Raw genomic sequence first — 27,886 nt, forward strand, 5'->3', positions numbered from 1 at the left:
GAAAAGAGGTGCTTCGAGAAGGAATTAAATTATTATTACGATGTTAACACAGATAACTGTTAAAGAAAGAAAATGCATATTAAAAGGGTAAAAGGAAAAGGGTTTCTGGGCTTCAAGCAGAGGATATTAGAGATCCCACTGTGGGAGCATAATGAATAAATCCTTGAAAGGAATGAATAAAAGAAAAGAGCCCTGGCCCTAAAATAAGGGTAAGGAGAGCCAGGGGAGTGCAGTGCTTTCAGGGTTGCGCTCTGTGTGTGCCTGTATGTATCTATATATATATGTATGTATGTATATGTGTGTGTGTACATATATGTATGTGTGTGTGTGTGTGTGAGAGAGAGAGAGAGAGAGACTCTGGAGACTAGAGTTCGAATCCTGCCTCAGCCATGGAAATCCATTAGGCGACGTTAGCTAAGTCACACTCTCTCAGCCTCAGGGGAAGGCAATGGCAAACCCCCTCTGAACAAATTTTGCCAAGGAAACCCCTGGAGAGGGTGGCCATGAGAAAGGACTTGAAGGCACACAACAACAACTAGAAGAAGAAGAAGGGCCCTGCTCTTGGAGATGCTTCTCACCCTCCTCCAGCCCTCTTGGAAGCAGAGAGTCTCCTCCACCGGCTTCAGAACAAACCCCAATGCGAATAGGAGGAGGAGGAGGAGGAGGCGGCCATTGCGTGTCAGGACCCTTCACACGTGTCTCATCGTCATCACGTGAAGAGGGAGCCCGGCCGGGAAGGCCCCAGTGATGACGCCTCTTGCCCTCCTGATTGGCTGGCTCCTCCTCAAGTCCTGGGCTTCAAGGGAAAAACACTCCCAGGAATAGAAATGGAGGACAGGACACACACACCCCCAAATCAAAGGGGAAACACTCCCAGAAATAGGGAGCCATGCTTCTTGCTCAGGCTCAGGATGGAGCTCCAGCCTCCCTTGCTAGCGCCCGCTGCTGTGGCCATTTGCGCATGCGCCACCTCCAGCTGGAGCGGCCGCGCGCAAGGGCTGCTGGAGGATGCGCATGCGCGCAAGGGCTGCTGGAGGCTGCGCATGCGCGCCCCGGCCCCAGGAGCGGCTGCTTGTAAGGGTCGCTAGAGGTGGCGCATGGGGCCCCAGGCAAGCGGCCGCTCCCGGGGCCTGGGCGAGCGGCCGATCCTCCGGCCCTTGCTCGCGGCTGGAAGCAGTCGCGCGCAAGGGCCGCTGAAGGCGGCGCATGCGCGCAACGACCGCACTAGCGGTCCTTGCTAGCGGCCGCTGCTGTGGCCATTTGCGCATGCGCCGCCTCCAACTGAAGCGGCCACGCGCAAGGACTGCTGGAGCCCGCGCATGCGCGCCCCGGCCCCAGGAACGGCTGCTTGTAAGGGTTGCTGGGGGCTGCGCATGCCTGGGCAAGCGGCCGGTGCTCCAGCCAGTGCTGGCGGCTGGAAGCAGCCGCGTGCAAGGGCCGCTGCAAGCGGCGCATGCGCGCAACGACCGCAGTAGCGGTCCTTGCTAGCGGGCACTGCTGTGGCCATTTGCGCATGCGCCGCCTCCAGCTGGAGCGGCCGCGCGCAAGGGCTGCTGGAGGCGGCGCATGCGCACCCCTACCCCAGAAGCGGCTGCTTGTAAGGGTAGCCATGGCAATTAAAGTGGGATGATTGTGCTATGAATGTTTAGTGGGAATGAGCCCCTGGGGAGCACCTTCTTCTCTAACTCTGGTCCACATGAGATTATGTTAAGAGATCTGTTTTCAAATCTTTGGAGCCCTGGTGTGTCGTGGTTGAGTGGTGGCACTGCAACCACAAGGTTGTGAGTTTTGTCTGAGGTTGTCCTTCCCTCCCATATCTTCTTGTTTCTCATTCTTTAGAGTCTTAGGAAAGAAAATGAATGAACGAGAGAGCATATAGGGTGGCAGTAATTTTAAGAATATGTGGGATGGTGATATTAAGATCATAGCTTCACATGTACACATGCGTGTGTGCATGTTCACACACAGTTTCTATCTCATGCTCAGACACATCCTGTCAATTCACACATATACTTGGTTTGCCTGCTAGTCTCTCACTTGTTCCCCAAGTAATGGTAGTAACATCTGGTACAAAAAGGGATGGAAGATGCCATGGGTGGCATGATTCACTTCTTTTTTTCAAGTGTCAAAGTGAAAATGAAAAAAGGTGAAACTTTGGTGAGAAATGGGGTGAAAGAGAGATGTCAGATGCTACACTAAGACTCTTTAGAGTCTGCTCACCTCAAACATAGCTGTCTGTCCTGGGCTCTTTGTGAAGCAATCCCTTAATCTGCCTTTTCTTCACTTTTTGCTGTTACAGAAAGAGAATCATCCTCACATCATCCAGTGTGAAGCAGTCTATCATGTACAGAAAGGACCTTACCACATCCAACCTGAGGAGCAGCCCTCTGCCAGCCTGAAGGTGAGCATTCATTGGTAATTGGTAATAGTAAGATAAGATGAAAATCAAAGGAGATAAATTAGATAAAGATTAGTAGTAAAATATTACTAATAGTAGTAGGATGATAAAATGATGATGGTGATGATGCGTAGTAGCATCAGCAGCAGTAGTAGTAATATACTGGTAGGTTTAAAAAATTAGTAGTGGTAATTAGGGACCAGAGGGGGAGTGACGATCTGCGCATGCGTGTTGCCTGCGTCTGAAGAGGGAGTCCTTTATCTTCGTCTGTGGCTCCGCAAAGGCCGACGCGATGCCTGACTACCTGGGCGCTGACCAGCGCAAGACCAAAGAGGAGGAGAAGGAGGATAAGCCCATTCGCGCTTTGGATGAAGGTGACATTGCCTTGCTGAAAACCTATGGCCAGAGCACATACTCAAGGCAGATTAAACAAGTGGAAGATGATATTCAGCAGTTACTTAAAAAAATAAATGAACTTACAGGCATTAAAGAGTGAGACACTGGCTTGGCTCCTCCAGCTCTCTGGGATCTGTCTGCAGATAAACAAACCCTTCAAAGTGAGCAGCCACTGCAAGTAGCAAGGTGCACAAAGATAATAAATGCAGATTCTTAAGACCCCAAGTACATCATCAATGTTAAGCAATTTGCCAAGTTTGTGGTGGATCTTAGTGATCAAGTGGCCCCTACTGACATTGAAGAAGGGATGAGAGTTGGTGTTGACAGAAACAAGTATCAGATCCATATCCCTCTACCTCCAAAGATTGATCCAACTGTTACCATGATGCAGGTGGAGGAAAAACCTGATGTTACTTACAGCGATGTTGGTGGCTGCAAGGAGCAGATTGAGAAACTCAGAGAAGTGGTGGAAACGCCTTTGCTTCATCCAGAACGATTTGTCAATCTTGGGATTGAGCCTCCCAAAGGAGTGCTTCTCTTTGGCCCTCCAGGGACAGGCAAAACCCTCTGTGCTCGTGCTGTTGCGAATAGGACTGATGCCTGCTTCATCCGAGTGATTGGATCTGAGCTGGTGCAGAAATATGTGGGAGAGGGTGCCCGAATGGTTCGGGAACTCTTTGAAATGGCCAGAACAAAGAAAGCTTGTCTTATCTTCTTTGATGAGATAGATGCTATTGGAGGAGCTCGCTTTGATGATGGTGCTGGAGGAGACAATGAAGTCCAACGCACAATGTTAGAACTGATAAATCATCTTGATGGCTTTGATCCAAGAGGAAATATTAAAGTGCTGATGGCAACTAACAGACCTGATACCTTAGATCCTGCACTAATGAGACCCGGAAGATTGGATAGGAAAATTGAATTTAGTCTACCAGATCTGGAGGGACGAACCCACATATTTAAGATACATGCACGCTCAATGAGTGTTGAAAGAGACATACGATTTGAGTTGCTGGCTCGACTGTGTCCTAACAGCACTGGTGCTGAAATCCGAAGTGTTTGTACAGAGGCAGGTATGTTTGCCATCAGAGCCAGGTGAAAAATTGCCACTGAAAAAGACTTCTTGGAAGCTGTGAACAAAGTCATCAAATCATATGCCAAGTTCAGTGCTACACCCCGCTATATGACTTACAACTAATCCTGGGTCTCCTGAAGAAATCTCTTCATTATACTGATAAACCTTATCTAAAGTAATAGGTGGTATGTGTGTGTAGTTTAACTATAGTTGGACAAATTTGGAAATAAAAGCAACATCCCAGATTAAAAAAAAAAAAAATTAGTAGTGGTAATTATTATTGACTATCAAAGTCAGAAACATCCATATCATAGTATTTCCACCTTCTTTGGATGGTTGTAAATGCTAGACAATGAAGAAGCCTGACAGGAAGAGAACCGATTTGAAATATTGTGATGGAGGAGATGTCTAATAATAATAATAATAATAATGATAATGATAATGATAATAATAATAATAATAATAACAATAATAAAATATTGATTTATAGCCCGCCCAGTCACAAATAATCCAGGCAGGTTACAGGAATGAAAGTGTATACAGAATACAATTTAAAAATTCGACATTAGCCCCTTTCCAATCCCCAGTGCCCCTGTCTGCCTCTATGATGGGAGATGGCAGTTGTTGCCATTGAGGGAGGGCTCAGTCTCTTAAGGATGCAATAGACTGCCAAAAGGACAAAATGCTGAACTCTCACTGAAAGGCAGAATGATTAAACTGAGGCTGTCATACTTGGGACATATTGTAAGACTACTTGTCTGATTAGAAACAACACTAATTCTGGAAAAAGCAAAAGGCAGTAGGAGAAGAGGGTAGATTGATTCAATTTCCTAAAAGGAAACATTACAATATCTAGGGCTACTTGGTATTGAAAGAAGGGTAATAATGTATGAGGGGGCAGGATATCAAAGTGCATAAAATGATATGTGATGTGAAAAAAGTGGATAGGGAGACATTTTCCTAGAAGACTCAGTGTTGTCTAATGAAGCGCAACAGGGAGATAGCTGGGGCACCATTTACGGTTAAATGATAGAATCTACTACCACAAGATGTACTGATTTAGATAGCCTTTAAAGGCGATGAGTCAAATTCATGGAAGACAAGGCTATCAGCTGCTGCTAGTCATTATTTATTTATTTATTTTGTTGTTTGTTTAGGTCTTATGCTATTTGCAGGAGCAGAGGCACTAAGCCAAGAATATGCAAACTGCAGTCTATTGGACACATGCACTCCCCTGAGTCCCAGGCACCCTAATTTTCTCAAGATTTAGTAAAAGGCCAGTCCCCTAAACATTCCCCAATCCCCTAAAAGTGTACTTGGAACAGAAACTACTTTCCTTTTTGGCCTCATGTTGGCCAAATTTGGAGGAAACTGGCAGGACCACTGACATTTTGTAGTTGCCTACCCTTGTACTGGGCCTCTCCACCTTGGTGAGCAGGAGTGTGTGTGGGGGGGATGTGTGCTGTGGCCCTCTTGGTTCCCCATGGATGTCCCATTGGTTACAGTAGGAAAAAGGATGGTGTGTTACAGAGATGGGCCTTTAGTGTGATGCAAAGGGTTCTTCTTATAATTGCCTTGCTGCCTATTGCCAAGGTCCTTGTGGCTCAGTGTTCTGATTTTAGCAACAGCTGGACAGCCAGCCAGATGTGCCTCATACAGCCTAGCCAGGAAGCATGAAACCATCCTTTGTTCTTGGTCCAAGAACCCTTAGTCTGCATAGAGAAGACTGATTTAACTTTCCTGACTAACAGTGTTGCCAGATAGACCGTCCTCAAGATACAAAACAGATTAAGGCTTTTATGTGGGTCTCTTCCAGTGTAGCAAGACCATACTTGGCTCTGTAGTGGCTTATGATTTGTACCAGGTCTTAGCCCTGCTTCCTTTCTCTCGCCAGGTGTCAACGTCACTGCACTGGGCCAAGGGAGAGACCAGCCAGGGGGTTCCTCTCTGGATCATCATCTTAGCCATTCTCATTGGACTCCTGCTCCTGGCACTCCTCATCTATGTACTATACAAGGTGAGATAGCTGAGTGGAGAGCAATCCCACGAATAGGGAGGGGGTGCACATTCATGTTTGCAGTGAAGGGTTTAGAATCTCCGAAATGCTAGGTGCCACTAGGACTGCAACATTTGTGTATATCAGAAAGGATGGTTGCTCCAATGTTCTCTGGCAGATTTAGCTGAGAATCATCAGCCAGAATTCTCTATTGAAGTCTACTTTGCATAACTTTACATGTACTTAGCTACATAGCAGAGGGGTTAAGGAACCCTATTAGTGAATTGCAAAGAAACATACTAGGACACTGGCAAGAGTTTCCTGTTGCACCTCAGTCCCATGCATTGTTTCCCATTGTGCATTGGTCCCAATGATCATCAAATCCCATTGCACATCAGTCCCATTATGTGTCAGGTCCCATTATGTATCTAGTCTTGTTGAGTATCAGTTTCCCATGCATATTGTAATGTAATACAGTGGACCCTTGTTATACGCTGGGGTTTGGTTCCAAGGTCCCACGTGTATAACAAAATCCGTGTATGCTCAAGTCCCATTAACTATAATGACATAGCAAAATGGTGTCCCTAATAAAAAATGGAACATCAAGGTAAATTTATACTTTTTGGAACATTTTCAAACCGTGTATGCTTGAATCCGTGTATAAAAAATCCGTGTATAAGAAGGGCCAACTGTAACAGACTTTGCAAAACTACTCAGTACTATTTCCTACAGATGTAAGTCCACTTATGATGAGGTCAGTCCCCAAGTGAATTCTGGCCATCTTCTTTTTCTACCCAAAAGCCCATACTTCTAGACTTCATGGTTAGAGAGAAAGATAGGAAAGAATAAGAGTTATAATGCAACCTAAAGAACCAGAAGAAAGCTTTGCAGTTTCCCAAGGATTGATCATGGGGTGGGATTTCTGCTCCCCTCAGTGGCTTCCAGTCTTCTCTGGGTTCTAGCTCTGCACCAACACACATTTTGAGACAGAGGTCCATCCAAATTTGCCATCACCTGGATACTCAACACAGAGGGAACAATGTACCTCTGTGATCTGTTTATTTCAAAACACAAGTTTGCTGCATTCTCATATTTCAGACTCATTGGATAATTGCAGTGTGTGAAGAAGGTCTTTACAACCATGAACTGAGGTATACACATAATGGACAGAATTCTGTTAGGAACATACAGATGCTTATGTGCCTCTTATACATGCAGATGTCCTGTTTGGGCATTGCTGGGTTTATTGTTCCCTGCTTCCCTGTGCACCAGGGGAAGATGTTCTGCCTTGACTTGACAAATAGCTGCTGAAACCAGCTCACACAGCCATTCTGTGCTTTATTGGGAGTGGACAGGATGAGTGAAATGTCTGTGTTCCAGAGCCAGGCATACCTATTAGAGCAACGCTGAGGGACCTCACCAGATCTCAGCGCTGATCTCATCACTTTATGATTTATTCTGAATGTAGATTTTGCCATGGGGTGGAAGGCAAGACGGTTCTGCCTTTTTGATATGTTTGTACCTTGTACAAAACCCTGAAACCTCTCCCTCTTTAATATATGAAATTTTCTTGTCTTCAAGGATTTGGAGGCAAGATCTATGAAATTGTGTTAGTGATAACACATGCTGGAAGGATGGCATTGCCCTTTCCAAGCATTTTGTGACATTACAGGCAGAATTTTCAGGGGTGTCCCCTTTAGCCCCACGTTGTAATGTGTGGAACTTAATCAAGAAGAGTTTTTGCACAAGAGCTGTTTAATTTCAAGGAGGTTTGCTCTAGAGACAATCACAGGATGTTTTTCACCATGTAGGCCTTGACCACCTCTCTATTTCCTTCCACAGCTGGGCTTCTTCAAACGCTCTCTTCCTTATGGCATGGCCATGGAGAAGGCTCAGTTGAAGCCACAAGCAGCGTCAGAGGCCTAGCATGTCCGGCATTGCTCTCTGCATATGTGTGTTGTCGCTGCTGCCCTGCAGAGGGGCACCAGTATCGTCTGCCATGAGCACTGGGGAGGGGAGCACAGCCAACACCAGCAGGGCATAGAAAGGGCAGGGCCACAGTGGCTGAGCCCCCCAATGGACTGCCATAAAAACCGGTGTGCCAGGCACCTCTCCCCCTCACTGAAAGAGGTTCTAGGCTTGAGGCTCAGTGCTCTCCCTCTCTTCCCTGTTCCTTGGGACTTGGATCCTACAAACACGTCGTGCCCTCACTGAGATTGGCAGCAGCCTTTGCTCCCAGTCAAAGGGAATACTTGAAGCAGCTGGAGTGGCCGGTGCTGGCCTGATCCCAGGCTCCCTCTGTCAAGCTGCCTGTTCCGTCCATCTGTGGGGAAAGGAGTGTCGTTCTGGACAGTGTCCAAGCTGCCAATCTCCTCTGAAACAGCTTGGTCGAAAGGAAGATGCTGTTGAAGAAGAAAAGCACAATCACCACCCAAGTCCAGCCCTTTCCCTTCCACAAGCCAGAATGGAAGGTCCTGGGCTTTCACTTCCAGTCGTCCCCTGGCCTGCCTCCTGGGGAGAATGACGTGGGACAGAGACTTAAGTTGGGAATGCCGGATGCTCCTGTAATGCCAAAGATTTGCCATGTTAGGAAGCCAAGCCATCGCCTGGTGTCGGCCCGGACTTGCCGACAGTCTTCGCACTGATCTCCGGAAACCGCTAGAGATTTTATTTTTCAGATGCCACTTTAATTAAAAGAGGAAAAAGAAGAAATGAGGAAGCTACTGCCGCCTCCTAATAGCAGAGACAGGGGTTGCTGTTTTAATTTAAATTGTCCAATGTCCAATAAATGCTTCCATATTTTCCATGCTGTCATTAATAATTTGATTTGTAATGCCTCTAGCCTTTTATTAAATATTAACAAGAAGAGGAAGGGTATGGATGTTTGTTCCTGGTGGTGTAAAATAAATCTTTGGAGTGAAGTCAGATGAAGGAAAATATTAACAAGGAGCCCCTCCCAAAAGGAGGTATTGGGATAGCCTTGAAAGATAAAGGAAGCACTCATGGGCTTCTTTTGGGAGCCTAGAAGGAAGGAGGACAGTTTTAGGCAGCTCCATATGTTTTTCCTGTTCCTTGGCATTCTGGCAGCTAAGTGTTTCCACTTGTCCCCATTCTCAAGGGTCTGGAGACATTTGTCATGGGGAAACTGCATGTTACTCTTGTACTAGGTGTTAAACAGTTAATGACATGAATCAAGAAATACCTGTGTCTTGTTATAAAATTTAAAGCATTACATCTGCTTTGCTAGAGAATGGAAAAATTGTGTACAACTGAATCCAACGATGCTTGGACCAGCAGCTGTATATTTGGCTAAGAGGTGAACAAAGAAAGTTGACAGAGTTGTGGAAACAGGAAGTCTGACAAGGTAATGGGCAGGAGACCAGGAATTTGGCTGGCAGAGTCTGGGAATCCAAAACACAATGAGGAAACTTGAAGTGTGGACTGGAATCCTGCTGGCCTATGCAGACTTTATAGTGTTACGTTATGTTTACACGTGTGCGTATGTATGTGTGGCAATTGCAGAGAAAGGTATTCAATACCTCCTCTATAATACATATATAATATAAAGGGAAGTCAACAGCAAATACATACTTTATATATTTATAATATAAGAGGAAGGCAATGACAAATAGGTTTTATATATATATATATATATATATATATATATATATATATATATATATATAGTGTATAAGGTGTGTGTATGTATAAACACTTTCATTGCTAGTTATAATTTTATATTATCAAACAGGTTTTTTTCTTGTTGCATTGGAAACCTTAGTTTGACAAAACATGGAGGGGAAATTTCTCTGCAAGACTTTTCAAAGTTACTGTAGGACTTTTCCTATTAGAAGGGGATACACACACACAGTTTTTAGAAAGAGCAGGCATGTTTGGCTGTTGCAAAAAAAGCATCCTCCATAATGGTTGCCCAAAGATAATTAGGGAAAAGGGCAAGATTATCATTAACTGATAAGAGACATTGCATTCTTATTTATCTGTGTAAACAGTTAAGGACATAGCATCTCTCTCTCCAAATTTCACTCCCATAGTGGAACTGAAGTTAACAGCTCCTATTAACAGATGTGTATTTCCATGCACCCAAAAGACAGTATAATCAATGAATCAGTCATCCATCAAAGGAGATCAGAAGAAGACTAATGTCCAATCTGCAATTCAAAAATAATTTAGTTTGACCCCACTTTAATCGTCATGGATCCGTCTTATGGGATCTGGGGATTTGTAGCTGCTGGCTACTGATTTGTAGTACTGGGCCAGGGCAGTTAAAACAGTCTTAAACGGCATTATTTTTGCAATGTGTTTTGGATGAGCATGTCCAGAGTGCTCTCTTGCATTCCTGTGAAAATCAGAACCAAGAAACCTTTGACCAGCCCAGGAGAAAAGCTTGGGCATAAATGCAAGACATAAAGAAAAATAACTATAGGCCTTCTTCTTTGGAGGCCTTTAAGCAGAGGCTGGATGGCCATCTGTCAATAGGGATGCTTTGAGAGTTCCGCATGGCAGAATGAGGTTGGACTGGATCAGGACCCTTGTGGCCTCTTCCAACTCTACAAATCTATGACTCAATGATCCTTGGAGCCATGGGGATGGAGACCCTTGGGGCTGGAGACCCATGGGGCTGAGCCAACAATGGCTGATTAGCCTAGCCCTGAGGTCATTTGAAGTCAAAATGGCTTAGGTGGGCTGCCTGAGCTATAAGCTATCAGAAGGCCTAGGCATTTGGCCTTTGGCAGCCCTACGATTGAGACATGGATATCTTTTCCTTTGTGTCTTTGATCCTGGCTTTTATCTCGGGGATCTTCAGGAGTGAAGATCGTTTTGTCCAAGAAACATTCCTGCAGACTCAGTCCTCGAGAATCTCGGTCCAGGAGATTGTGATAGGAGGACATGGCGGGTGGGTCTGCATATATCTGCTTGGCCTGGCTGTCATCGCGTTCATGATGTTCTACGAACAGAGAAACCACTACTGCCCCCAGGTAGGTGAGGGATGGAGCCCAGCGAGGCAGGTGAGTAGTGGCTGGCGTCTCCCATCTCCATCTTTGGAAAGGTCAGCACCTTGAATATAGCTTCTCTCCTAGTAGGGGAATGTGCACTTAAAGTTGTTGCACTGAAAGACCTAGAGATTCTTAGAGAGAATGCTCTACTAGGCCTTTGTATCTCCTCCAGAGCAGTTCTATGGTCAGTGTTTGTAGGACGTTGACCAGAGTTGCACTGGAGGAGGACCTAGGGATTTCTAGAGAGGTGTCCTCTCAGGTAAAACCATGGCGGTTTTGTTATTTGCGGTTTTTCCATATTTATGGGGGTCTTGTGCCCCTAACCCTAGCGAATATGGAGGGACAAGTGTAATATTATGCAGTTTGATGATCAAGGGCATCACAACTTCAGTTCAGCTTATGGAGGTCCAAAACACTCTGCAGAAACAACCCAGTTTGAGACCTCTTTGACTGCCTTGGCTTGGTGCTAGGGAATTATTATTATTATTATTATTATTATTATTATTATTATTATTCTGCTTAATCACTTGGAATCCAAGTGGATTACAACAATAATACAAGATACAGTTAAAAAATCTAAAACCCTTTCCCTCCCCCCCCCCCAGTTATAAAAACATTGTAATACTAAAAGAAGATTAAACCAGAAGGACATTAAAAACAATAGTATAAATTAACAGTTAAAATAAGTAGAGGATTGGTAGCAAGTTGATAGCGGAATCCAGATAGGATAGAAATGAGGATGGAGAAAAGAGGAGAAAAAGTGTGGGAGGGAGGGAGGCAGGTAAATAGAGGTGGACCTAGTCTGGAAAGGCCTGCCGGAAGAGATCCGTCTTAATAGCCTTCTTAAAGGTTTCCAAGGTGGTAATCTGACGGATCTCGTCCGGCAGGTCGTTCCAGAGTCTAGGAGCGGCTGCTGAGAAGGATTGCTGGGTCACTGCCGAAAGTCTAGTCCTCTTTGGTTGAAGGAGATTCTTCCAGCAGAACGGAGAGTGCGGGGAGGATGATATGGGAGAAGGCGTTCCCGCAAGAAGTCAGGACCCAAGCCATGTAGGGCTTTAAAGGTTGAAACCAACACTTTGTATCTTGCCCGGAAACTAACAGGCAACCAATGAAGGGATTTTAAAACTGGTGTAATGTGGGCAAATCTCGATGTGCTAGTAACCAGCCTGGCTGCCATATTCTGTACCAACTGAAGTTTCCGAACTTGACACAGAGGTAGCCCCATGTAGAGCCAAGAGGTTACCAGCGCAAAATGTTTCAAGGCCTTCCGGCTCCAGGAAGGGGCGCACCTGGCGTATCATTCAAAGCTGATAGCAAGTGCTCCTTGCCATCGCATCCACCTGAGCCGTCAGATGGAGAGACGAGTCTGGGTTCATCTCACATTAGCTGAGTGTGGATGGCTGTGATTCTCAATCGCAGTTTTCATCCCATAATCTTACACATGCTTAGCTATGTAGCAGAGGAGGTAGGGAACCCTCTTTGCTGTTCTTTCTTTCTCTGTCTACATCTCCACTACAGAATTAATGCAGTTTGACACCGCTTTAACTGCCACAGTTCAATGCTATGGCATTCTGGGAATTGCAGTTTTGTGAGACATTCAGCCTTTTTGGTCAGAGAGCACTGGTGACAAAATAAACTATAGTCATGAGCCATGGCAGTTAAAGTGGTGTCGAACTGGATTATTCATGCAGTGTGGATGCAGCCTAAGTCTGTGTCTAGTTCACTGCAATGAGAAAATCCCAAACTATCTCTTTTTTTCCATTTCCTTTATTTTTAGTTTAAAATGTAGCATGTAGTATGCTATATTTAGAACATTTTATACTGTCATTTCCTTATTCTTCTTTGTTTTTCTCTTGGGATGCAGGACTGGGGGTCTCATAGAGTCCCATACTTCCAGGCGCCCCCCCACGTTCCAGGCCAACATGGCTATCAGTGCCCCTTCAGTGCCAATGTCCGGGTGGCCAACGTTGTGTCACAGGTACGGTATACATATCATTCAAAGAATAGATTCTATTATTAACAGGAGTTATAAATTCTGTGGTTTTAACACAATTTTTGCAAACCCTGCAATTATAGCATGGAAAATTCCCTTTAGCCTTTCTTTGCATAGCACTTCATCTCTGTAATGACTGGGCCTGCAGTCATTTGAGGACTCCTCTCAAACCACAACGGGTTAAGCTGGGGGAGGTACAAGCTAATGAGAGCTTACATCACATGCTAATGAGAAGTTCCATCATAGCTCTCCTAAGGCCCAACTGGCCAATCAGCAGAGCTGGACAGGGTCTTTCAAGAACCTTCCACCCGAGGTCTTTAAAAGGCCTCTGAGGTCATGGGGTCTTTGGTCTTCTTGTTTTGGGAGCCCAGGTGATTGGGCCTGTGCCAAAAGGCAGGCTTAAGGGATGCAAGTTGAGCTTGGAGGCAATGAGAGCCGCCAGCTCCTTGCATCCAAAGACCCATCAAGGACTGCAGAACCCATCTCTGTGTGAGTAGCTTAGGAAATAGGATGGCTAGTGCGTCTAGGCTTTTGCTATGGTTATTTTTTGGTTTGCTTGAAATAAACATATTATTATTATTATTATTAAGCTTTATTTATATAGCGCTGTAAATTTACACAGCACTGCACATAAAATCATTTAATTAGATGATTCCCTGCCTTCAGGCGTACACGCTAAGAAGACACGACACAAAAGGAGAATGGAATGGTGGGGGGGGGAATAGGATCAGGTCCAGCATTCTTCTCTCCCTCTGAGGCCTGGACCAAGGCAGATGAACAGATGGAGGGCTCTGTATCTTAAGGATAGGCCTGATGGCATTGGCCCACCCTCTCTCCTCCTCAGAGGCCGGGATGGAGTCAGATGCCTTGTGGGAAGGGTTCAGTTCCTTTAGGGAGGCCGGATGGGAATAATTCATTTCCTTCTTCTTCTTCATTTTTCTCTTTGGATGCAGGACCAGGGGTCTCACAGAGTAGCTACACACTTCTCCTACTCCCAGGCAACGTCCCGCGTTCCAGGCCAACATGGCTATCAGTGCCCCTTCAATGTCAACGTCCAGGTGGCCAACATTGTGTCACAGGTACGGCATACATATCATTCAAAGAATAGATTCTGATGTTAACAGGATTTATAAATGCTGTGCTTTTAACACAATTTTTACAAACACTGCAATTATAGCATGGAAATTTATCTTTAGTCTTTCTTTGCATAGCAATTAACTGGGCTTTCTTCACTGGACATCTACTATGTACTGAGAGTTCTTTAAGATTCCTTGATTGCTTATATACAAATAAATGTTTCTCTGAACAACCAGGAATATACAGATATTCATACATGCAGACAGCTATACTGAAATATTGGGACTTACTCCAGGATATACCTGGTTGTTCATTCCTGGCTGCCGGCCTCCAAGGCAGTTTGCCGGCCTCTGAGTATTCTTTTGGGACACTCAAAAGCCAATGAACTCTGGAAGGCAGCAGCCAGAGGCTCCCCGTCTCCAGCTGCCATTCTCCAAGACCCATTTGCCACCCTCTGAGTGCCCATTCATAGGGTGGAAATGGTGTTCGGAGGACGCCTCTGGCTGCCACCCTCCAGAGTTTGTCGGTTTCTGAGTGTCCCAAAGGGAGTGTCTCAAAGGGACCCTCAGAGGCCAGCAAACGGGCCTTGGAGGACATTAGCCGGATGTCTTATTTTCTTATTCTTTTTCCTCTTGGGATACAGGGCCAGGGGCTTCGCAGAGAAGCTACACCCGCCTCATCCTCCCAGGCACCTCCTCGCACTCCGGGCCAAGGTGGCTATCAATGCCCCTTTGATATTGAAGTCCGGCAGGCCCAGGCACAGAGAGTGGCGCAAGAGCTCGAGGGCCATATGGGCCGAGTCCAGCTCCAGCGATGTGTCAAGAGGGACATCGGCCGAACAGAGCCACGCCGACGAAGCAAGAGCTGTGGAAGGAAAAATCAAAACTCCACCGTCTTGGGAGCAGCTGAGCAAGTTTTCCAGGGGCTACGGAGAAGCGCCAGACTTCAGGCCCAGAAGGAGGCTGAGCAGGAGGCAACAGCATCTCAGGGGCAACGAAGGAGTGCAAGGCTTCAGGCCCGAAAAGCAGCTGAGCAGGAGGCAACGGCATCCCAGGGGCTACGAAGGAGTGCAAGGCTTCAGGCCCGAAAAGCAGCTGAGCAGGAGGCAATGGCATCCCAGGGGCTACGAAGGAGTGCAAGGCTTCAGGCCCAGAAAGCAGCTGATAAGGAGGCAACGGCATCACAGGCCCTACGAAGAAGTGCAAGACTTCAGGCCAAGAAAAATGCTGTATAAATAGTCATCTCTCTGAATTTGTGGGGGGGTCCATTCTGGAGACCCTCCTCACTCCATTGCCCCCACTCCTTTCTATTCCTCGTTCCCCCTTCCTTACCTCTTTCTTTTGAACACACACACCCCATCTAGGTTTGCCTTGGGAACTAGCAGGGGGCCTTCCCTCAGCCCAGGAGCACTGGGCTAGGGGGCAAGGACTGCCAGGGGCTGCCAGGGGCTGTAATGCTTTCCCTGCTGGCAAGCCGCCATGGCAATCTCCTTTCCCACCAGGTGCATGCCCTGCACCCCTCCTCCATGGCCAACGGCTGCCTGCTTGCTTTCCCTCTTTTCCCTTTGCAATGAGGCAGATCAGCTGAGCTTCTCCCAAGGCAATCCGGCTCAGGTAGAATGTCAAGGCTCTGCTTTTGGCAGGCCAGGAAGGAAGGTGAGGTGAAGGGAGGAGAGAAAAACCAGAAGCACTTTAGAAAGGAAAGGGAAGCAAAGTTGGGCAAAGTGAGTAGGAGACAGAGGTTGTTGCTTTTGCATGGTTAGAAGGATGGGGGTGGAGTGATGATGGCTTCCCCACTTGCTTCCCATCTCAGCCTCACTGCCTAGGAGGAAGCTCAGCTGATCCAGCCCCATTGCGATGGGGCTGAGAGAGAGAGCAAGGATCTAACCATCTTGGTCAGATCCTGGATTCATCTCTCTCTTCCCTAAATCTTCCTATGCCCCTTCTTCTTTCTCTTCCTCCTCCTTCTTCTTCCCTGTGTTATCTTCCATTTCCAGGAGATCAAAGCCTTCTTGCCTTTATCTCATCCAGGGTTTCTAAATCATGGAGGAGGGAGGAATACAAGAGGTGCACCCTCTTCCATGTAAAATGGGCTGTAGAAAATGGTATGTGTGGCCTGTCTAGATCCAGCATAGGGAATCTGTGGATCTCCAAGTGCAACCTCTATGACCCCCAACACTGATGAGAGATGCTGTCCAACAATATCTGGATGGCTGGACTAAATCTTTGATTCTACAAACATGTAAACAGACAGAGACAGACAGATGCAGACACACACAAACCACCTCTGGAGAAACCTTTTCTAAATCTGTGTTCAGGAACTTTATCCATTCACTTTAGTACTTTTCTGAACATGTCACACCAGTGGAGTCAGAAACATCTAAGAAGCAAAAGCAGCACTCCAGCGCAAGTCCCATTTCCCCCTTCCATTTACTGAAGAAATCACATCAGTGACATCAGCCTGCACACTGCAAGGTCTCAGCAGCTCAGGACCACATCCAGGATTTACTCCAGTCTAACCTGATTATTGCAGCAGCATTGGAGCAGGAAAGCAGGGGCTGTGCTGTCACTTTGGGCAATAATACCAGAGAAAGAGGTGGAGGAAATATCCTGGCAGCACATTTCATGTGTAACTGGTGTGAACATGTAGGAGAAAACAGGGATCGTCCCCCTTATTTCCTGCAACCCATGATTCCTAATCCAGTATCAGAATTAGCAGGATGAACAGCTTTCTGTTGGTTGAAGGGGAAGACTGGAGATGAACCATGGATCAGGAACAACCCAATCCAGGAGTGTACCATCTCTATTGAGCCACAGATGCTGATCTGAACCTGATTCTGTTCAGATGGAAGGCTCAAAGCAATGCAAGATAGTAATCTGGTGCCAGTTTCTTCAGTTGGGGGGGCCATCTTGTTACCTCCTCAATCCCTGTTTGAAGTGACTTGGCCAACCGTATTTCTGCACCTAAGCAATCTCAGCATCCAATGTATAGATCTTTATCAAGTCCAAGACGATCTGATCAATTATGCTCTTGGAGAGATCTTCACTGAACACCTGTAAAAAGGCCAGGAAAAGCAGGTTAAAGGGAAGAAGGCTCCCCAGATCAGGAAGGTAACCAAGGCTATGCAGATCACAGTTCTCCCATAGAGTTGCAAGCAGTCTGAAAAGGAAATCATGGCTTCTACCATATTCTTCCTACTTCCCCCTGTTGAAACAGCTTACGCAGGGCTGACTTAGAGCTTGGAAAAGTTATTCTTTGGGTTGCAATCCCCAGAATCCCCAAGCCAAAGGACACTGCAGGCAATGTGTATGGAATATCTGTGCAATGTTTTGCTTTGACACAGCAAATGAATCTGGTTGGGGCTCACCAGAGGGAGTGTTTGGGGAGACTGCAATAACACACAAGCTGTTTTTCTGAATGAAATTGCCTCCTTGAACTGTTGTTCACTGGATATTTGTTTGTTTTGCCTCAAACAGCAAATAGGATGAAGGTGGGGCGAGGCATCAGAATACAATGCAGAGGGGAAAGGGTTAAAAAGAAACCCTTCCTAGAACCACGGTCCTGATCCAATTCAAGCTCCCCATGTCATTTAAGAACAAACCAACACTGGAGGCCAGTCAAGGATCTCCCAAATCTCATATTACTGTGCCTCTGAATTTTGAGCACTCCATTTAATGGTTATGCCCTGATCTGAAAGAAAGTCCCATGAATTTAGCAGGCACAGTTCCACAACTTCTTGTCGCTCTGGTTCCCTAGCCTGCCCTTGTACAAAGGCAGGAACAAGAGACAACCTGTGTGAGACATGTGGTAATTCAGAAATGGCAAAGCTGTAACCTGCAGATATTGTTGGACTACAGCTCCCATCATAACTAGAGATGTAAATGAAAAATACTGTATTTTCTGACGTATAAGACTACTTTTTCTCAAAAGTCGGGGGTCGTGTTATACGCCGGGTGTCATATTATAGGGCAGGTGCTGAAACTTCCAAGCCGGACTGGAGAATCTGCGGTCGTCGCATATGGTGGGGGGAGCTCAAAAACGGCCGCGGCCACATTCCCACTATATGCGGCGATCGTATGAAAGCAGCTACCACTCTGATAGTCTTGGAGACAGGGAGCACTGGGCAGGCAAGGAGAGCAGGCTTTGTATACAAGGTTTCCTGCTACGTACCTGCATGTCATAAGCATTTGAATTTAAATTACCTTATTGAAATCAAATCTGATGTTGTTGTTTTTTTAATTTTTATTTGGTGTGCGTTGGAAGAGGGATAGTCTTATTTGGTGAGTACATCCCAAACTCTATATTTTAACTGGAAAAGTTGGGGGTTGTCTTATATGCCCAGTCGTCTTATACATCGGAAAATACATATATATTTTTCCAGGGTTTTTTTCTCTTAGAAAAGAACATAACTTTTCAAACAAATTGGAAAATGCAATTTTAGCACCTTTTGCTGGAAAATAAGCTTGTTACTTTAGGAACATCAAATGTGTAACACTTAACTTGATTTTGCATAAAATTATCAAGTTTGCTATATTAAGAGTACAATTTATCTGGAGAATCAGTCTTGGTGTAGCCCTAGGGACAGCAGTAATTTCACTGCCAGCGGAATGGCACTGTCTCTTCTGAGGCTGTGAATCAAGTCCACAAAAAGATCCCACACAGGCACACTAAGGGTTTGCCCATATCGGACAAATAAAATGTCCTCCTCCTTTCCTCCCAGCGAGCAGTCTGGGCAACACAGGGTCCAGTCCCCAGTTCTGATGCAATCTGTCTGGATGATGTATGGCCAGTTCAACATGGAACTCAAGGTAGACACCTGCCCCCACGATAATGGTTTAAAACCTTTTGCTCCAGATCTTCTAGGAAGATCTGGAACCCTCTGCTGCGACAACGGGCAGCTGTTTACAATGTGCCCCACTGTGTCAGCCATTGCCACCGCCATATGATCAATGCTGGGCATCTTGTTCTGGTCTCAGAGCAAGTTACCTGCACCAGAAGTGGCAGTGATGGCTGGCACAGCAAGACACCCATGTGAATAGCTCCCTCGCATCACTATGGAGGACTCCAGGTAACGGGGACGTCGAAACAATTTTGGGGCCAGATTACTCAAAGAGTATACTGACTTGTGTGGACCTGCTTCAGAGACCAGACTCTGTCTCAGGATATAGAAACCATTCTTCTCTCAGCCAGTGACTTGCCTGAACTGCACTCCTCTGCTTCGCACACGCCACCACCACCCCACTCTCACCTGCCACCAAGGCCGTTCAGCTTCCACCTCCACTCCATACCACTGAAGAGCAAGGTAAAGGACAGTGACAGCAATATGCTGTGGGGCGTGCCGGAAGCACAGGGACCCATGGTAGCTATCACACAACAGGGCCCATGCTGCTACTGCCACCGGGGTCCGGTCCCAGCTGTGCCGGTTCATCCAATGCTTCAGGGAGAGTAAATAGTGGAGAAGGTACTGCAAGAGAGAAGAGAGCGGCTGTCAGAGATGGCTGCAAAGGAGGGTGAAGTGGAGGACTTTATCAACATCTCTGGTGAAAAGGACATTAATTTCCAGTGCAGATTAGGGCCCATGTCAAGTCTCCAGCAGCGGCAGTAGCAAAAGACTGCCTTCAAGAGGCCCTGCATCCCAGCCCGGCACTACTGTTCCTCACAGCACACTATTTCTTTCCTTTCTACCTCTTACATTTTATCCTCAGTCCCCCTGCAAGGTAGGTTGGTCAGAGTGACTTGCCTAAGGCCACCCACTTCTTTCCACCCCAACATTGGATCTGAAACCAAGACTCCAGTCCAACACCCTGCCTCTGGGATGTGGGGATGTGTGGCTTTTCAGTTGCTGCCGGACTACAACTCCATTAAGCTCTAGACAGAACAGATAATGTGATGGATGATGGGAATAGCAATCCAACAGCACTAGTCATTCATTCCCCCCATCACTGCTACAAAACCACCACTTCATACAATCTGTTTCTCTGAGCATTTGCAAGTATCAGATTAAGGGTGCATTTCTATAAATATACATACTGCATGAATAATGCAGTTTTACACCACTTTAACTGTCCTGGCTCCATCCTACACAATCCTGGGATTTGCAGTTTTGTGAGGCACCAGCACTCTTTAGCAGAGAAGGCTAAAGGTCTAGGATTCCACCAGATGAAGTTACGTGCTGTAAAGTGGTGTCAAACTGCATTATTTCTACTGCGTAGATGGATGCTGAAGTCCATTTGGCCACTTTATACATTCTCAATGCAACTCTTTGAGATTTAATGATTTATCTCCATTTAACCAGCACTCCAACTATGGAACCCTCTTCCACAATAGATCTGCCCCGCACACTGCTCTCTTTTAAGATTCAGTTAAAAACATATTTTCATTTGTAAAAGCTTTTGAGATGTAGGTAGTGGAACACTTCCTTTCTCTCTGGATTGTTCTGCTGGGTTTTTTGCATACAGCTACTAGTGTGGCACAGTGGTATGAATGTTGAACTATGTCTCTGGGGACCAGGTTCAATTCCATGTTTGGCCATGAAATCCACTGGCTGACCTTGGGTAAGTAATTATCTCAGCCCTAATGGCAAACCTCCTCTGAACAAATCTTGCCAAGAAAACCCCATGATAGCTTTCCTTGGGGTTGCCATAAGCTGGAAATGACTTGAAGGCACACAACAACAACAACAACAACAACAACAACAACAACAACAACAACAACATATTTATGGCTTTATGAGATGTGTTGTATTTTAGCTACTTTGCCAGCTACTCTGGGCTCTTTCAAGGACAAATAGGACATAAATTAAATCATATCAAGTAAATTTATCCTCACAATAAATTAAGATTTTTCATAAATGGAGGCAACTATAGGTTGTCACATTACAATTTCCTAGCCAATATAGCCACTAGTGAGGAGTGATGGGTGTTGCGGTTCAGCATCATCAAGAGGACCAGAAGTTTAACAAAATCAAAAACCCTTTCCTTCCAGGCAATTTACACACCCTACTTCCTCCCTAAGCCCCATGCCATTCAGCCTGGACCTTATGCGGGTGCTGGAAGGAGACACGGAAGCAGAGCATCCGTAGCATGAGCAGCTCACACTGGACAATGCTGTCCCTCAACTCCCAGAAATGGGTGTCCAGCTCCAGGGTGTCACTCCGGGGGTGCAGGTACCTGGTGGGAACAAAACAGAAGGCCAAAGGTTAAGGCGCTCTCTTCCCTGCGAGTAATTTCACTTTGCCCTGGCTCTAGACAGCCACTCAGCCACCTGTAGCCAAAAAACCCCAGGCATATCCAAATTTTGCACTCAATCTAAAAGTATCAGCCACCTTCTTCTTCTGGGGAAGCCACATTCCTCTCCCTCTTCTTTCCTAAGGTGACTTTAGGTTCCTCAGCAAAATTTATGACAGTGCCAGCAATCTTTAATATGGGGTTGGGCAAAGTATTATTATTATTATTATTATTATTATTATTATTATTATTATTATCTTACCCACCTCTCCTCTTTGGTTCAAGGAGGGAAACAACATCAATTAACAGACAAACAATATCACTTAAAAAGATATCAGTTAAAACACACAATTTCAAGGGACAAATAAAATGTACACATATTAAAACAATCCAAATTTAAAATTCATAATTTAAAATTCACAATTTACAAATAATCTGAATAAGCCTGCTGGAAGAGACTGGTCTTTAATGCTCTTTTAAATTCAGACAGCATATTCAACTGTCGAATCATTTTCAGCAGGTCATTCCATAGTCAAAGTCATTCCATAATCATGGTTACTTTCTTTTTTAAACAAAATGCCTCATCCACCACATAAAACAGATGAAAGGAAAAGTGGTGGAATGGAACCCAAATCTTCAGTAAAATGTGAGCAGGGAATGTTTTCTACCAAAACAAAACAAAACAAAACAAAATGGGGAGGGGAAGCCATCAGTGCCCTGCATTTTCTGTGCAAGGTATGCAAACACACATCCTGACATATCGCCTTCAATCAGTAAAATGATCAACTAAAAGTTTAGTAATCTGATTCACTGGTGGGGCCACATTTAAACAGAAAGGCCACATTTTAATTGGCAGGACAGACTTAATTCTTGAAGGCTGTTCTTGTGTGGCTACTGAATAACATGGAATAAAAAAGGGTTTATTTGTATTTGTTTAAAGAACATTTCTTCTTCCTAACTCCATGTGTGGAAACTTATATCCTGACTCTTTAATGTTTTTTTTAAAAACATATCAATTGGTAATTGTTAGCATCCCACATTAGTTCCCCAGGTATCTCAGTATCAACGCTGCCAGATGAAACTGATGGATTTTTGGACAGTATCACACTACATTCTTATAGTGGTATTATTTTATTTAACTGCTACAGCTGCATCCTGTTGAATTGTAGGATTTGCAGTTGAGGGAAGGGCCTTTAGGATTTTCAGCCAGTGAGCTCTTAAACCTCACTAAACTACAAACCCCAGAATGCTACAGGAAGCAGCCAGAGCAGTTAAAGTGGCATAATAGTGCTATAACAGTGCAGTGCGATACTGACCAAAGTTGGTATCTGAGGTCATCTGGAAAATCACAAGTTCCCTGCTCTTGCCTGAGAAGGAAGTCTCATTTGAAGCAAAGGGGCTTTGCTCACATGCAACCCAAACATTTAAGTGTGCAAAATCTTTTTGGGTGGTGTCAGTTGTCAATTTAAACAGGCTCTGCACGTTAAGCTCTGCCCATGAAGCAGTTGTTGTTTCTTGTTGTTGGCCTTCAAGACATTTCTCTAAGGCAACTCTAAGACGAACCTATGGGGTTTTCTAAGCACGATTTGTCCAGAGGAGGTTTGTCATTTCGTTCCCCTGAGGCTGAGAGCATATGACTTGCCTAAGGTCAACCAGCGGATTTCATGATAGAGCTGGGAATCGAACCCTGGTCTCCAGAGTCTTAGGGGGTGTTCTCACTAGGTGAAACCCCGCGTTCTGAATCGAATCCAAGGAGTGGCGTTCCTATTAGGATCCGATTTAAACCTAGAACGGTTCTAGAGCAACCCGCAATCGTCTCCACTACAAATCGAATTGTAGAGCGGAATAAAATTTTGATTCGAGTTTTCCTCATTTAACACGTGTTTAAAAAACACTAGGGTCCGACCTACGTTTTTCCATTGATTCGATTTAGGAACCGGAGCATTTAAATAGGAACGACAGCCTTTGAAAGCGTTAGATGAATGGGAGGAGCGGAGTGCGATGGGGCTGTCCTTGGGGGAGTTGCCCTTTCTGTCCCCATCTGTCTGGCTGTCGCCATTTTTGCTTCCCTCACCCCTTTGTCCGCTGTGGTCTTTCAATAAGAGAAAGGATTATTTTTATTTTTTTATTTTTATGGTTTACAGGCGCTTAGTCTCTTCAGCGCTTTAAACACCTGAAGTCCCGGCTGCTCAAGGCTTCCCCCGGTGGATTGCAACTTCCCCTCTGTGTGGGGAGAGCCCATTTCTAACGGAGGAGAGGCAGGGAAGGGATGGCTCCTCGCGAGGAGACATTCCCTGCCCGCTTGGGCACTGATCTTGCCCAGACAGGAAAGGGAAGGCTCCTCGCGAGGAGGCATCTGATCTCGCCCAGGCAAGGAAGGGCTCTGATCAATGGGGGGGGGGGGGATAGAGCCTTTCTCCCTCCATTTCTCAAATGGAATCTGCCTTCTCCTCCAACCCTGGAAAGAGAATCTTTGGGAAGAGTGCTCCCTCCCTGCTTTTCCAGCAGCCTCCTTCTTCATTGATCTCTGGGCTCTCTGAAGGGATTCTCCCATAGTTCCTCTGGAAAGAGCTTCGCTTTTTGCCAGAAGCCTCCTCCTTCATTATCTCTGTGCTCTCTGAAGGGATTTTCCCTGGCTGTCTTGGGAGAAAGGATGCTGCCCTCCAAAACCTATCCCATAGTTCCTCTGGAAAGAGCTTCGCTTTGCCAGAAGCCTCTCCCATTGATCTCTGTGCTCTCTGAAGGGATTCTCCCTGGCTGTCTTGGGAGACAGGATGCTGCCCTCCAAAACCTATCCCATAGTTCCTCTGGAAAGAGCTTCGCTTTTTGCCAGAAGCCTCTCCCATTGATCTCTGTGCTCTCTGAAGGGATTCTCCCTGGCTGTCAATGAAATGGAAACGATGCCAAAAGATAAATCGCTTCCAAATATTCCGGATTAACGTTACGTCATTCTGACGTACTATTGATTGACAGCTCCAAATAAGGTATGGAGGAGAAGAATCGCTTTATTTAAACACCGATTTCATGCCAAGTAGGAACGCTTGCAGGTAAAAACTTCGATTTAAACAAACAGATGGGAACGATGAACAAAGCGAATCGGATAGCGGGATAAGAACAGTGTTATTTTGAATCGATTTTATTAAAAATGTTGTATTTTAAATCGTTTCAAATCTTAAGTGGGAACAACCCGTTAGTCTAAAGCTATCTCTGCCCATGTAGTTACAGACTTTTAACCCATCCAGTTCAGTATTCTCTCTCTCTCTATCTCTCACACGCACAGAGGAAATTCCCCCTTCTTTACCTGTGGCTCACACTGATAATGTCTCTTGTCCGCAGATGCTGTTCTTCTACCTTCCCTGCCAAGTAAAGGGCAGCCATGGCTACCAGGTAGGGATCATATGGTTCCAGAGGCACTTCCGTAAAGAATCGGTGATATATGGTACAAGCTGTAGCAATGGGGATGGAGCGCAAGCCCAGCTTCACACCTGTTGGCATTAAGGAGATATAACAAGGAGGCTTCTAGCTCTCACGACCACCTACCACCACCTCCACCACCTCACCAGGCCTGGACAAGGGAGGCAAAACAAGGTGCAATTCCCCCTTGGCTCTGTATAAATCAGGTTCCCTCAAGATATGAATAATGAGCCCCACTACAAGTGCAGGGAAATGGGAGTCAAGAGATCACCATCCCATAAGGTTTCTAGGGGAAATATGGCCATCGGCTTCTGCACAGACCTCACTAAAAGGATTGGGAGCTACACAGTAGCATGTGCTTTCCTATCCAGCTCCCAAAGTGAAGCCTCTAACTCAGGGAGTGGAGAATCTGTGGCCCTCCAGACTTTAACAACTCCCATTATCCTGCATGGCCCCTGGTAACATCCTGTGGTGGGTATAAGCTCCCTACCTATGCTCTGTCCCATTTTCCTTCTGAATTTACATGGAAAACTATCCAGCACCTAGTTAACCCAGTTCCTCTCTTAATAAGTAAACCCGCTTCCAGCAGCACTGAGAGCCACATTATTTGCTTCTGTATTTTTGAAATGTCAGTAAAATTTAAAATGTGATTAAAGTTACCAAACAAACTAAACTAGAGTCACACCCCCCCCACCATCCATGGTTTGAAAATATATTTAAAATATATACATTCCAAAAAGAAAACTTTGATTTTGTCATTTTCTACAAGGGACATCATCTTACTGTGCCATTATATTCAACAGGACCTGAGCATTCATTGATTTTGGTATCCACAGGGAAACAAAAATACATTTCATGTTTCTCAATACATGGTGGCACAGTGGTTAAATGCCGATGCTGCAGCCACTCGGTTGTGAGTTTGATCCCAGGCAAGGCTCCAGGGTCGACTCAGCCTGGCATCCTTCCGTAGGTTGCTAAAATGAGTACCCAGCTTGTTAGGGGCAATTAACTGACACATTCTAAACCACTTAGGGAGTGCTTAAGTGCACTGATAAACAGTATAGAAATATACTTGTTATTGCTATTGCTACAGTATATGCAATATATGTAAATATTCCCAAATGTGAATATATGTAAATATTCAGAAAACTGAAAACACTTCTCGTCCCAAGCATTTCGGATAAGGGAGACTCAACCTGTACTGTGTATCTCGGCACACATCCTTCTCCTCCTGATGCAACCTTCTTTCCTCACGAAATGGCAGGGAAGTGATAAGAGGGTTGGGGAGGAGAACCTTCATCTCGAGTTAAAATAGCAAACCTGAAGCATCCCTCTCACCTGCCTCCATGATGAACCTGCAAACTTTGAAGTGTGTTTTTGCATCTGCAGACACTGGACTGGCCTCCTGCAATCTTGCGGGATCCATGAGTGTTGGAGTAGGGACCAAATCGTCTGCATGAGAAAAAAGAACCCAGACTCAGCTTGGAGAAAAAAGATGGTTGGAGCAACAGTTGTATTTTGAAGCCAGCAGGGAGTGAAGGTCAGAGTCAAACATTTTATTGCTTTTGGCGAAAGGCCTTTGCATCACGCTATATCCAAATAACAACAAAATACACACATATCAATTGTCTAATCTCAAACATTAAACATTCTACCTATAATCATAAAACAGTTAACAAAATTTTAAAGTTGAAAGGTTAAAATAATATAAATAATATGGATATATAAAGCAAGTTTAAATGTAATTGTCTCCTTTACCATTTATAGCTATCTCTGCTAGGTGTTTCTTTCTGAACTTTTTCATAGCAACAGCAGACGATTTGCCAGGTAACAAATTTATCTTTATCGGCTAGATAACAAACCATGTCCTGAGGGCTTTGATGCAGATCAATTAGGTTGATGCAGATTCACAAACTGGGTCCTTGACTCATCGTTTAAAGGACAAAATAATGCGCGGTGGATAATGTTTTATAATAACTTCATAGGTAAGTTAATTCTGAGAACAAACATCATAGTAAATTTTTGGAAGGTGAATGACTTGTATACCAGTTTCATCTGGCAACATAAACTAGTTATACAGTGTTTTGCTCATTAAATAATATGGTTGTCGCTAGAAGCCAAAAAGCCAAAATACTTCCTTAGGGAATACTCTGGTTTCTCTTCAGATCATATCAATCTTTTGCCTTTTGCTAAGGAACTTGGAATGTCTCTCCTTTTGCACCTAGGTTTCATGCGCATCATCAAGCCTGCATAGGAAGGCTCCGAGCATACAAAGGAATCATGCCAAAACTGTTTTAAAACATCCCAAGACTGAATGGGAAAGAAAAAAGATGACAATTCCAAGTAACAAAACAGTTCCCATAAGTTTGTTGTTGTTATGTACTTCAAGTCCTTTCCAACTTATGGTGTATTCTTGGCAAGATTTGTTCAGAGGGAGTTTGTGTTGGAAGATTTTTACGTTCTCTTTCCCCCTCCTTAGAAAGATAGGGAATTCCTGCATGCAAACTCCTCCCTCTCTCTCATTCAAACATCCAAACTAACCATGGGACTTAGGTCACTCCTCCTTTGGGACTGACATTCTCTTTCAATGATTTTCAACTGAGCGGCTGTGTTTCCATCTTCCTGCTCTCTTGACTTTCTTTGGAAAGATGGTGGGATGAATATTTCTTTTACCTGAACAAAGCTACTATGTAAATATAGATTAAAGCCATTGGTAAACTTTTGTTTTAAATTACAAACTATGGTATGTGTTTGTTATTCTTGAGTCAGACTCAACTCTTAGGGAAATATAGGTCCTTTAAAAGCTTTTATAAGAAAATAAAAGATCCCTGGCCCTAAAATAAGGGTAAGGAGAGCCAGGGGGAGTGCAGTGGTTTGAGGGTTGGGCTGTGTGTGTGTATGTATATGTATATATATGTGAGTGTGTGTGTACATGTATGTATGTATGTATATGTATGTGTGTGTGTGTGTACATATATATATGTATGTATATATATATATGTGTGTACAGATATGTATGTATGTATGTATATATGTGTGTGTGTGTGACTCTGGAGACTAGAGTTCAAATCCTGCCTCAGTCATGGAAATCTATTAGGTGACCTTGGCTAGGTCACACTCTCTCAGCCTCAGGGGAAGGCCAGGGCAAACCCCCTCTGAACAAATTTTGCCAAGGAAACCCCAGGATACGGTGGCCATTAGAAAGGACTTGAAGGCACACAACAACAACAACAACTATAACAACAACAACAGCACTCCTCTTGGAGATGCTTCTCACCCCCCTCCAGCCCTCTTGG

At 45.0% G+C, this 27,886-nt stretch overlaps 2 protein-coding genes, 1 long non-coding RNA gene and 1 pseudogene across 4 annotated transcripts; 3 read left to right on the forward strand and 1 right to left on the reverse strand.

Annotated features, from left to right (window-relative positions):
* The first annotated feature begins 1,609 nt into the window (after positions 1 to 1,609).
* On the forward strand, positions 1,610 to 8,669 carry LOC149322994 (uncharacterized). The gene is made up of 3 exons (XR_016280040.1): positions 1,610 to 2,401; positions 5,764 to 5,886; positions 7,708 to 8,669. It is a non-coding gene; the product is annotated as an uncharacterized LOC149322994 (long non-coding RNA).
* LOC149322995 (26S proteasome regulatory subunit 7 pseudogene) lies at positions 2,601 to 4,106 on the forward strand (annotated as a pseudogene).
* Positions 8,670 to 9,605: 936 nt separating the features above from the next.
* On the forward strand, positions 9,606 to 15,819 carry LOC149322996 (uncharacterized). The gene is made up of 5 exons (XM_089485953.1): positions 9,606 to 10,568; positions 10,602 to 10,892; positions 12,745 to 12,858; positions 13,827 to 13,952; positions 14,594 to 15,819. The coding sequence occupies exons 2-5, from the start codon at positions 10,635 to 10,637 to the stop codon at positions 15,182 to 15,184; spliced, it is 1,089 nt and encodes a 362-aa protein (XP_089342079.1). The 5' UTR covers positions 9,606 to 10,568; positions 10,602 to 10,634; the 3' UTR covers positions 15,185 to 15,819.
* LOC149322997 (cyclin-Q-like) lies at positions 15,066 to 27,863 on the reverse strand. Of its 2 annotated transcripts, XM_089485967.1 has the most exons (7): positions 26,349 to 27,863; positions 25,929 to 26,042; positions 24,478 to 24,661; positions 20,987 to 21,119; positions 19,199 to 19,414; positions 16,867 to 17,003; positions 15,066 to 15,139 (listed from the first exon to the last, which is right to left on the reverse strand). In XM_089485967.1, exons 1-6 carry the CDS (start codon positions 26,392 to 26,394, stop codon positions 16,914 to 16,916), a joined length of 783 nt encoding a protein of 260 aa, XP_089342093.1. In that variant the 5' UTR covers positions 26,395 to 27,863; the 3' UTR covers positions 15,066 to 15,139; positions 16,867 to 16,913. The 2 variants fall into 2 exon arrangements, with proteins under 2 accessions (XP_089342093.1, XP_089342090.1); XM_089485964.1 differs by lacking the exon at positions 15,066 to 15,139 and having other exon boundaries at positions 16,248 to 17,003.
* Positions 27,864 to 27,886: the final 23 nt, after the last annotated feature.

The sequence above is a fragment of the Sceloporus occidentalis genome, unplaced genomic scaffold (assembly GCF_023333645.1).
Source record: "Sceloporus occidentalis isolate IW3139 unplaced genomic scaffold, rSceOcc1.0.p SCAF_1, whole genome shotgun sequence".
In the NCBI taxonomy this organism is placed as follows: Eukaryota; Metazoa; Chordata; class Lepidosauria; order Squamata; family Phrynosomatidae; genus Sceloporus; species Sceloporus occidentalis.